This window comes from Engystomops pustulosus, chromosome 4, assembly GCF_040894005.1.
Source record: "Engystomops pustulosus chromosome 4, aEngPut4.maternal, whole genome shotgun sequence".
In the NCBI taxonomy this organism is placed as follows: Eukaryota; Metazoa; Chordata; class Amphibia; order Anura; family Leptodactylidae; genus Engystomops; species Engystomops pustulosus.
Window position 1 is genome coordinate 59646646 of NC_092414.1, and position 12227 is coordinate 59658872.

The 12227-nt window shown below is 40.4% G+C and overlaps 2 protein-coding genes across 6 annotated transcripts in view; one reads left to right on the forward strand and one right to left on the reverse strand.

The window, feature by feature from the left end:
• The window catches only part of RGS14 (regulator of G protein signaling 14), a 62772-nt gene extending 62171 nt beyond the window's left edge, over positions 1-601 (reverse strand). The window contains exon 1 of the mRNA XM_072146032.1: positions 373-601. Within this exon, the coding sequence (XP_072002133.1) occupies positions 373-396 (24 nt within the window). The 5' untranslated portion in view covers positions 397-601. The remainder of the gene's footprint in view (positions 1-372) is intronic.
• The window catches only part of LOC140126502 (uncharacterized), a 60101-nt gene that overhangs the window by 14930 nt on the left and 32944 nt on the right, over positions 1-12227 (forward strand). For 3 of the 5 annotated variants that reach the window (XR_011854850.1, XM_072146027.1, XM_072146030.1), the window contains exons 1-4: positions 7096-7211; positions 8059-8229; positions 9540-9718; positions 11015-11220. Coding sequence is in view for 4 of the 5 variants with exons in the window: in XM_072146027.1 (XP_072002128.1) it covers positions 8127-8229; positions 9540-9718; positions 11015-11220 (488 nt within the window). In the remaining variant the exon portion in view is untranslated. Of the gene's footprint in view, positions 1-7095; positions 7212-8058; positions 8230-9539; positions 9719-11014; positions 11221-12227 lie in introns of those variants that run through there. The other 2 variants (XM_072146028.1, XM_072146029.1) reach the window with 2 other exon arrangements.

Consider the following 12227-nt stretch of genomic DNA (forward strand, 5'->3'; position numbering starts at 1 on the left):
TATGGCATTGCCACCTCCACAACCGTATAGATTATAATATTATAGAAATCTGGAATATATGTTATGTCCTGATAAATGTTATCCCTATATTTCATAGATCTATTTAATATTGCCTCATATATGTAACGAAATATAGAAATAAAGAATTCATCATCATCACAGAAAACATAGTTAAAGTTGTGCTACCCTACATGGTAAGCATCACGCAAGGCATCCAGTAAAAGAATATGCAATGACACCATTGACCACCATATGATGGACAGATGTGCAAACTGCATTCAAGTTCTTAGTAAACCAAACATTGGATGAGGAAACCCTAATGGATAGATGAGCATCAGGGGAGAGAGAATACATATCATAATCACATTGTACCTTCCTCTCTGGTTCTGAGAACATCCTGGGAATGATCCTTACAGGAGCCGGAGGAACATCAGGACATGAGCTGATTCAAGTACGAACATGGAGAGACTTTTGAACTATGGAAAAAAATCCGCACAGATGCTGACGTCTGTAAGAAGCGTGCAAGCTCCTGCTCTGTCAGGAAAGTAAACAACACTGTGATTATGGAAAGAAAGTACATTGGACCAAAACAAGCAGCAGGCAGGCAGGCAGCAGTATGGAGCTACTCCACATAAGCAGCGGATGTCACACTTCCCAGCCTGGACTGAACCCTGGTAATAAATACACCCGACAGAGAGTCATCGTTCCTTGAAAGCACTTGTCACTTATCAGCTCAGCCAATAAATGGATTCATGTGTTAACACTTTGTAATACATAATGAAGAATCCAAACACTTCCTCTTATCTTGGATAAGAGAATAGGGTCTCCTATTTTGTTACTAATAACACTACTACTAAAAGTTAAATCTACCATCAAAATGAAGCAACTTTTACAATTCTGCAAGTTAACCGGATGGGGCTTGGGGGTGTCATTACCAGTTCTAAGATTACAGCAGGCAGAGGGAGGGGGAAGTGCCAAAGGAGTAGGGAGGCGGACAAGTGTTTCTGCACAGTTTAGCAGTCTGTGAATCCAGAACGTGGAGGGGCTCAGGTAACGCCACCATAGCCCTTCAGGCTCGTTAGCATAGTTGGAAGTTGATTTTAGAAGGAAGAGGACATGGATAAAAAATATAAGAAAATTCCATCAATCACAGTGCCTGGATCTATGAGTAAGTGTCCCTGGTTTGTAGGGATAGGGTCTGTGGGTTTGTTCTTAAGTTGAATTTGTATGTAAGCCGGATCTGTATACATTATAATTATAACCCCAGCCAGAATTTTTTTGGGTCTCTGTGACAAATGGATTTTAAAAATGTTGGGTTGTCATAAGAATCAGGATTAATAATAAATCTTAATTGCAGACACATTAGATAAGTGTTATGGCTGTTTATTGTAGCCTAGGGCTAAAGTACAGTAAATTGCCAATATCCATAGGGACGTCTGTAACTAGGGGTCGTATGTAAATCGGGTGTTCTTAAGTAGGGGACCACCTGTACTTGATTTTGATGGCTGATCTCCTTTAAGGGTAATGGGATATAACAATAGTAATTATAAATCTTTATTACCGCCAACATATTCCACAGTGCTTTACGGATCATAGGGGAACATATCCAGACAAAATAAGACAATACAAGGTTATATCATGGTCATATGGAACAACAGGAATGATATGTATATGTATTAAAGAGCTTTCCTGTCTTTTCCAGAAAATACTTACAATTCTCATGAACTGACAATACTTTTCTATCTTTTGTTATTTAGCTTGTGCCATTCCTCTGTAATCCCTCCTACAAATAAATGATCAATTTCACAGGCAGTTGTGGCTAGTCTCATTATCAATGAGGTGTGTTCCTAAGCAATCTGATAGTGTCACACTTTCACTGTTACCGCCCAATTGTCAATGTTTTTACATTTCTAGTAGGAATAATAGAGGAACAGCACAATGCAGAGTTCTAAGAAAACAAGCTCCAGAATTATTTGGTGGGAAATACAAATATTTACTCAGAAAAATAAGGCCAGACAGCTGACTTTTTTTAAACATGAAACCTCATAGCAAGTTCTTGGGAGGAGCTAAAAATAAACCTTTAACACTATTCTTATTACAAGCGAATGTATAATTCGGCATCTGGGTCATAACGTCATTACTTTTATTGTTCAAGGAATTTCTATGCTGTACATAAAAAAGGACAAATGTTTCTATTGTTTGGGATTTTGTTGTATTTTATTTATGGCTTGTGCTTTGGTCACAAGATATTATCATGGACCTAGATAAGAGATGAACAGGAGAAAAAAGGACAAAAACCCGAATTGACAAATACAGCAGAATATAATCTAATTCCCTCCAACATACACACACATCACTCCAATCCTATTCAATGCTCACAACCAAAATTAGCTGATTCCAGCTTAAATAGGAGCTAAATTACAGTTCTTAGAGCCGGGACAACACAGGGAATGGAGCTGTAATTCCTGCTCCATTTCCCATAATCAATCCGGTGCCAGACACGTCTGTATTCAGATAGTGGGAGGTGATCTCAAGAATTGGACCACCATGATCTGAAAACTTAAGCTAGAAAACCCCTTTAGCTGGTCCTCTCTGGAGGATCCTTATCTTTTGACGGGTCTGGAGATCGGCTATGAAATATACCCTCTCACTCTGGAGGACCTGCCGTATCCTCCATTTACTTCTTTAGGCACTTTGTAAAGTTTCATTTCTCAACTGGATTGTTTTTATTGGTTTACTTACTAATTGCTTGTTTATTACAGTTTCCTATGGACATGAGCAGATTTATTCATATTGCAATCAGGGTTGATCCACACAGTGGTAGGACGAAGTCAATTCGCTGGATTGGTCTTTACCCCCTTAAGGACCAGGCCCTTTTTTGTTTTCAGAAATCTATAACTTTTTTATTTTCCCATGTAAAGAGCTGTGTGACGGCTTGTTTTCTGCATAATATATTGCAATTCATAGTGATGGTATTTAATATTCCATGCTGTGTTATGGGAAGCGGGAAAAAAAATTCTGAATGCAGGGAAAATGATTAAAAAATGCATTGGCGACATTTTCTTGTGGGTTTGGATTTTACGGATTTTACTTTGGGTCAGTACGAATATGGAGATACAATATTTGTACAGGTTTTTTAATGTTTTGTGTGACCTGAGGCTGTCATGGCAATGGATCCGAGCTAAAATGGCGGCGCCCACACGCAGCCGGTTCGTTAATGCTGCTGGCAGCTTTGCCAGTGGCGATCAAAGTGTTAACACCCGCGATCGTTGCTAACACCGATTGCGGGTGTTTGTTCCATTGTGAAGCAAACAACCGGTGAGTATGAAGAGGGATCATCCTGTGAGCCTGCTTCATTCTCCCCCTTAAGCAACTGGACGTTCAGGGGTTAAAGGACACCTGTCATCAGGTCTGTGTCACTTGCCCTGTCACTACTACCTGTTGGAGCAGCTCACAAGGATCCCATCCCAGCCTTTATCTAGTTATTTCATACATTATTCATTGTAAAATCATCTATTTTTTATCATGTAAATGAGGCTGGTCACATGGTCAGAGGCAGTGATGTCACCCCTGTTACCCCTCCCCTCTCCTCCCCCTGCTCATGTCTGTGTATAATGTATAGTAAAGCATGGCTAGTGTGAGAGACACAGACATAAGCTACACATGAATCTGACATGTTCTGCTGTAACTTGGCTGCCTGGAGCTGCTGTATCTCTCCTATACACACACACAGGCTGCAGGGGGCGTGGCCACCAGCACCAGGAAGCACATCATTATACAGCCTCACAGCATTATACAGGCTGCCAGTCATGCACTGGGGGTGTGGCTGTGCCGCCCACTCATGAATAGAGTGGACAGCTTGAATATGCTAATGCTTCATTGGACATTTCACAGGTCATTTGCATACAACTTTAGGACCTCGTTGCTTAGGTTTACAGGCATGTAGAGGGACAATAAAGGGATAGAGGCAATGCTCTCTAATGGCAGTTTATGAAAATATATTTAGTTTAGGGGGGTTATTTTGCATGACGGGTCCACTTTAAAGAAAAGGGGAGAAGAAGGGAAAATGAGGAGAAGCTGGCTGCTGAGCTGTACCTTCTCTACATGCTATTAACCTCTATCGCTAAAAGATTCTTAGTATTGTGTTAAACAGTGGTTAAATAGATAAAAGTTGAGAGTTCTCAGTTGTTGATAACTTTTATTAAATAAGTGATATCATCCAGGTACCATTGGAAATCAAATTGCTAGAGCCTTCTGCTTCTAAGAAGTCATCTCCTGCAATACAAGGCAAAAAGAGCGAACCATGGGGTCACCCACAAACCCACATCTTGAAGAGCTAAGGGGACTTACACGCAAATTACACCCTACATTACAGAATTATGACTACCTGAGATCTATTTCCAGACCCCCCTCTTCCATGGTACAGACAAGTCCTCAATCTAAAAAACATCATTGTCAGGAGCTCATTGCCCTCTCCAACAATAACACAAACAAAATCTCCTTGCAATCAGACAAGATGTAAAACTCCAATAAGGATAACAAGATCCCAGGTAACTTCTGGTGCACCTCACACCATGTGGTCTATGCATGTGGTCCAGATGTTCTACTGGAGGCCTCTACATTGGGGAAACTGGGCAACAACTCAGAACAAAGATAAACTCTCATACCATGGAGAGCCACAACGAAAAAGAGGACACATCTTCCTGTGCCAAAAACACTTCTTCAGCCTGACCACAACATTGAAGATTTGAAAGTGTTAAATTAAAACACAATTTCAAATTTCAGAGAGAAAGGAGGGTCTGGGAATACATTGGACACATTCAAAGCAGGGATGAATATGTCACAGGGATTTATGTCTTTTTATGACTCTTAAGGAATCTGCTTTTCAGTCCTGGTGGGATCATCAATGCCATTGGCTAGATCCCAATTAAGCTATCAAGGGACAATAAAACCATCTCATTCGCCAAGTGCTACAATATTTATTGCTTAAGTATGTTGAGAAAAGTGTCAAAGTGTTAGCCAGGAAAAATAAAAAATCTTTTATGATGTTAAATACTTTTGTATAAAAACTACAAAACTGCTTAAAGGAAATAGCTTTTATGCATTATGAACCACACATACCTTGAGAATGCTGTAGCTACACTGATGCAAAAACATATCTTGTTTAATCCCTGAACTGAGTGGTTTTGCTGAAAAAACAATTATAAAATTATGATAATTAGTCTCTGACAGTCGTGTGGCTGGCTCGGCACTTCTCCTCTTACATTAGTTATGCACTGCTCTAGAGAACAAATGATGTAATCACTGTGTTGTCCCTGACAGGCATAAATAATAAATCGCTGCAGCATCCCTCAGTTGCTATATATGAGTCATCCATATGAGTCTATATGAGTCGTCCAGCTTGATTCGTACTGTCTGGACAGTTAAGGCATCTCCTGTGTAGGCGGAAGTAATGCGTCTATGTATGGCAGCCAGCCTGCACCCAGCTTTCCCAAGGTCCTGATATTTATAATTGTTTTTGAGAAAAACCACTCGGATCAGGGATTAAACAGATATGTTTCTGCATCTGTAGTTACAGCATTCTCAAGGTATAATTGGTTCACAATTCACGAAAACAAATAGTAGATTTCTTTTAAGGAAGTTTTGCAGTTTTTACACAAAAGTATTTATAATCATAAAAATATGATAAATATTTAATATCTACTGCTAATAATGTTTACTCTACTCTCCTTACAGGGCCAGCGCAAGCAATGGGCATACCTGGGCAAGTGCCGGGCCCAGAGCTTCTGGGGGGTCCACATAAGGCTGTACATAAGAAATCCATGGGATTGAGGGGGCTGTATCTAATGAATCCAATCTAATGTATAGGGTTTGAGTGGGGCTTTATATAAAATAACCATGACAGGGCTGTTTGGTATGATAAATTTAATAAACAATTTTGAATGCTGCCACGTGAGTTTACTGCAAAGGGGCTCACTGAGGCTCTGCCGCCCAGGGGCCTACTGAAACCTGGAACTTACTTTGGTTGTTCTCTTTCTTATCACTTGTCTCATCAACCATAGCCTTCCAGTGTCCATTTGTTTATAAATTTGTGTTGTGGTCAAATATTGCCTTATACCATTCTTGATGAAGAGACCTAAGTAGTCTGGAAAGCTTACTATTGTTATCATCCTTTTTAGGTAAAATAAGGTATCAACAATGGAGGACTCTCAACTTCTAAGTAAATCTATAAAAGCATCCCAAGGACACAAATACATATTAGGTTAGATTCACACTGCCGTTGCCCGCCGTACCATAGCACGGCGGGCACATGGCAGCGCTGCTCTCCCCCCCGCCCCTCTCCATAGGAACATATGGCACACGGCGCCATACTATGGAGAAAGATAGGACATGTCCTATCTTTTTCCTGGGTATGGAGCGGTACAGTGCCGCACGTGTGCTGCACCGTACCGCTCCCATAGGGCGCCGGGTGCCCATTGCCGTCTATGGGGGATGTATATCGGCTGTATATATGTTGGCCGTATATACGTCCCCCATGCGGCAGTGTGAATGTAGCCTTAGAGTTATGGGAGAGTGCGGTCAATAGAGTCATTGCTCTGTCCTTTGTAGCACAGTTGTGCTTAAGTGGGATTCCCTTAAGCATACTGGGGGCTTCAAAAATCACAACTCTGCCCAAACCTCTGGAGAAATATATACCGTATATCAGAACTAGCATTGTATAATTCTGTTATAGGCATTTTTATAGAACTCAGAAATGTCTACAGATGTTTAATGATATCCACAAATTTACTGCAGAAACATCCCCCATTCGCATGTAAGGAACTGATTTTTAGATACCGCAATAAAAGTGTCACCTGCGTATTCTTATCTTAATGCATACAGCCTCTATAACATTGTTGTATATATGTATATATAGTGAATGGTGATGAGTAAGGACAGCACAAGAAACATAAAGGTGGTTTATAAGCCGGTTCCCAGCCATTTCACAATGGGACGTTTAGTGCAGGACACATGACTGTAGGGTGAGGACAGGATCACTCAGCAGTCACTTTCTTTTGTAAGGAAGACAAATACCTAGAAACCAGTTCCTATAGTGACAGCAGCAGGAAGCAATACAGATATCCCAAACACAGGAGTGCAGCATGGACGCTGCAGCAGCTTCATCTACAGGCCTGGATAGAGACACAGGGACCATATTACTGCTCATTCAGGTAATAATGTCTGTGCCGGGCTCATGTCTTCTACTGCACAGATGCACAGGAATACATGCACTTTTTGTTTGTAATGTGGTTGGGCAGATGCACGTAATGGAATATACGCTTAACATTTTCTATGGACGTCTATGACCTTGGTGGGAATATGGCACAAAAACAGCCATTTCTGAGTAAGGCTGGATTCACACGACCACAAGGGGGACGTATATACGGCCGACGTATATATGGCCGATATACGTCCCCCATAGACGGCAATGGGCGCGTGGCACCCTACGGGAGCCATATATCCCTATGGAGAGGGGCGGGGGTGAGCAGCGCTCTCCCCCTCCTCCTCTCCCCGCGCGCTGACGTGTGTCCGCCGTGCTACGGTACGGCGGGCACCGGTCGTGTGAATCCAGCCTAAGAGTTCCATGAAACTTCTGGTTCAAAAACTTCTAAATGTTTGGGTGTAAAAAGTTTGACCCACTGACCCACAGATGAGGACCTTCTGGTCTATGATCCTTTCCACATCACACAATGTCTCTTGTTATTTCAGAACCTCAGAGATCTCATCATATACATTTTATTGTTAGACTTGTGGTAGATAACATAAGCAGAAATGTTACTTTTGTCTCCTGTAAGAGTCAACTACAAAAAGCTGTACAGTGAATGTATGCCCAGTGGGAACCCCTACCTAAAAACTAGAATCATGACTACATGCAAATCATACACCAAAAAACTTTGTAAAGTACTGCAGATTTTAAGATGAAGTCGGGTCTAAATATTATAGACATTTTTCAGAAGAAAGCTAAATTTGTAAGTTATCTACTTACCGTATACTGAATGTTTCTTACGACTTTTTCAGTGTCAATGAGCCAATGCTGAGACTTTAGCTAAAGACTTCATATCCTGAGGTTCACCGCTCAGAACAATATGGCAATGCAGAAACACTTTCACATTCGAGATTGTCACCAAAGGTCCATAACAGCTCTTGGGTACCACACGGCAAGAAGGGAGTTTCTTACAGGCTTTGAAGGTAAGAAACATTTTTATAAAGTGGATTTGTGTCTTATATAAGAGCTAATGAACAGGGGCGTAACTTGGGGGGGTGCAGAGGTTGTGGTCGCACCTGGGCCCAAGAGGTTTAAGGGGCCCTTATGGTGTCACTTTCCCATATGAGAAGACTATTTCTATAAACCATACATTATAGTCGGGGGCCTGGCACAGTCTTTGCACTGGGGCCCACCAGCTTCTAGTTACGCCACTGCTAATGAAATCAAATATCATAGAGCAGAAAGATAACATAACTACAGCAGACCTGGAGTTATTGGAGATTCAAAAGAAATAAGACACAAGGGGTTGTGTCACAATAGATGGTAAGTAACATCATCCAGGTACGGATAATTGCAATAAAGGGGTTGTCCAGAAGCTGTAAAACATGGCTGCTTTCTTCCAAAATCAGTGCCCCACCTGATCACGGTCTATGCTGATATTGCAGCTCAGCTGTATATAAATGAATGGAACTTGCACTACTTGCAAAGTTGCATTTCCATATAGTACCCATGGCCAGGAGAGGAGCTATTTTAGGAAAAAAGCAGTTATGTTTGTGAACTTCCAGACAACACCTTTAAGTATATTTTGCTTTGGTGTATTTTGTGTTTTGTTCTAAATTGCAAAAATGTTTTGTTAAGTTTAGCATAATTTAATACAAGGTATAATATTTACATATATTCTCAAATCAGTACATTTTGAGGTTGAGTGGCAGCTATATTCAGGTTTGCCCAAATATCAGTCATCCTCTTCAGAGTATAGGTTTCAAAATTAGGTTAAATTAGGTTAAATCCACTGCCATTTTGCACCCCTTTTGCAGCCATATTTTCGGGGACCTCATAACCTATAGTCCATGAGTGATCTGTCACCTGTGAAAGATGGTGTAGACCACATTTTCAGTACTTTTTAATGGATTGGTAAAAATGGATGTGTGCATTGATCCATTACAAAATACTGCATTTAGTGCACGTGTCTTCTGAGAACAGCACTCAGACATTTTTCAATGTTGCGGGCATCTACCCATAGCAATGTGTTTTTTTAGGTTCTCCTCAATAAAGGAAGATAAACATTCTTAGTTAGTAATTGAACAGTAATTAGTAATGCATTTTTTCTCAGCTCCATTAGAAGTTGTTAAAACAGTAGATGTGATGAATAGAGCCTTTTACAATATTTATGGTGTTACATGATGACTTCTGAGTGAGCCTCAGTAATATGCGATCACAATCTCTATATCAGTCCATAAATGGTGTCTGCTTCTTGTGAATTTACTGATCACCTTAGTTTTTCGCTCTATAGATGGAATGATAAAGTGGTGGGACCTGGACAGTGGGCGCTTGTCTCAGTCCGCAGCAGAGCATTCAGGAATGGTCACCAGCCTCCTATACTGGACAGAAACAAAGCTGGTCTTCTCCTCCTCAAATGATGGTACTCTCATTGTCTGGACTTCTGGGGCAGTTGTGTTAGATAAGATCAGGGTAGGTAAAAATGCCCCGACCCTTTTTTGCATTTATTTTTAGCAAAACAACTTTAAGTGATGCTTCTAAAGAAATTAAGCTAGAAGGGAACACATTTCATGTAAACTAGCTCACGTATCATTGCATGTAGGAAGCTGTGGCATATAAATTTCTAGTGACCACCTTCAACAAGTTATTTATGACATATGCATGAATAATAATCTTTATTTATATAGCGCCATCATATTATGTAGCACTTTACAAGTCATAGGGACAAATAAAATGCTACATTACAGAGTACAAACAGTCATATAACATCTTGTTGGAGATCGTCGCTCCCCATGACGTCATCAGGGAGCGGCGATCTGTTGCAATGACAGCCTCGGGTCTTCTGAAAACCCAGGGCTGTCTCGTTTCAGTCCATTGATTACAATGTGCGATTTGCACATTGTAATGAACGAGGAGGAAAATACAGTAGCATGGGAGTATGGCACAAAACTAAAAATTCAAATCAACCCCCTTTCTTTAGAACTGATATAAATATAAATAAACAGTAAAAATCACAAACACATTAGGTATCGCCGCATCTGAAAGTGCCAGTTCTATCAAAATATAATAACCGTTTTTCATTACATTCAACCAGGTAACAAATAATACTCAAAAATCGCAGTTTTTGGCCATTTTGAAAAATATAAAAAAATCAATAAAAAGTGATCAAAAGGTCCTACAGTCCTTAAAATTGAAAACTTTATCAAAAGTCACAATAAAAGATACCACCCACAGCTCTGTACACCAAAGTATAAAAAAGTTATTAGCGCTAGAAGATGTCAAAATAAAAAAAATTCTACACACATTTTTGTAAATGTATGAAAACATTATAAAACCTATACAAATGTGGTATCCCCATGATCGCACCGACCCAAAGAATAAATTAGACATGTCATTTGTGGCACACAGAGAAAGCCGTAAATTCCAAGCCCCCAAGAAAACGCTGCAAATGTGGTTTTTCACCAATTTCACTACATTTTGAATTTTTTTCCCCGCTTCCCAGTACATGGCATGGAAGAATAAATACCATCACTATGAAGTGCAATTTGTTACGCAGAAAACAAGCCCAAACAGAGCTCTTTAAATAAGTTATAGATTTTTTATTGAGCGGAGTGAAAAAGAAAAATGACAAAATGAAAAAGGACGGGGTCCTTAAAGGGTTATTGTATCAGCTGTTAAGCCTCTTATTCTACACTATTGGAAACTGTACATGGTAAATGGTATATACCTATGATATATGGATTTCTTAAATATATTTCCTTTCAACAGCTTGGAAGCCCCATCTTTAGCATTGCAATAAACCTCAGACGACATCTCTTGGTGTGTGGATTCAAGAATCATCTCTGTGTTTACCCCCTGGATGAGCATAAGGCCAGTGGACATGTTATCAACCTGAAGAAGAGCTTTTCTGACTATCAACATACCGACATTGTATCATGTGTTGTGTCCTTAGACAGCCAAATATACACAGTAGGGTATGTATGGAATATAAAAAAGATGGCATCAACAAATACTTAGTAGGTAACTTATTAGGAGGAGGTGTATTATACCTATGTAAATCTGCAGTAATGTTTATATTATGCCCCAGGTCATGCACTAAGGTTTTACTGATATTAACATTACATAAAATTAAATTAAATGTACAGTTCTATGGAGAGCTATATTTGGTTCAGCAGATCTGCTTTGGGTCGAGGTATTTCAGACATAATAAAGACATTAATTAATAAAGACAGAATTTGATAATGGACTACATTTCTACTGTGACAATTTTTCAGGAACTAGAAAAAGATTGCAATCAGAGTGATGTCATATACCTTGTTTTTTCTTCACAGTAAATGATTATATATATATATATATATATATATATATATATTATATATATTAGATATTATATTCTTATTAGATATCTGCTCCATCACTAATTAATGCTGTTTTTATATTTAAGATAATTCATTGGAAGTGCTTTGTGGTGTGTTACCAGAGCCCTTGTGGGTTCCGACCCGTCATGAACATTGTCAGGCTTAGAGGTTGTGGATCCTCTGAACCACTGCGGACGATGGCACAAGCCACTACCTGGGACCGGAGTCTAAGTGGCACCCGGTTTTCACCAGAGCCCGCCGCAAAGCGGGTTGGACTTGCTGCGGCGTGGTACCACCAGGTCGTTCCGCAGGCGTGACTTGTCCGCAGTGGCAGCCAAGGTCGTGGTACAGAATCGGCAGGCAATCTCGTAGTCGGGGTCAGGCAGGAGGTCAGGACGGGCAGCACAGGTTCGTAGTCAGAGTCGTAGCAACAGGTCAGGACAGGCGGCACAGGAGCGTAGTCAGAAACGGAGCAGGGGTCACAACAGGAAATCTCAAGAACAGCACAAGGCATCAAAACAGCTTTCTCAAGGGCGCAAGGCACAAAGATCCGGCAGGGCTTGCAGGAAGAGGCAGGCTTAAATAGAATTGGACAATTTGGCCAGCGCCAATTAATGGCGCAC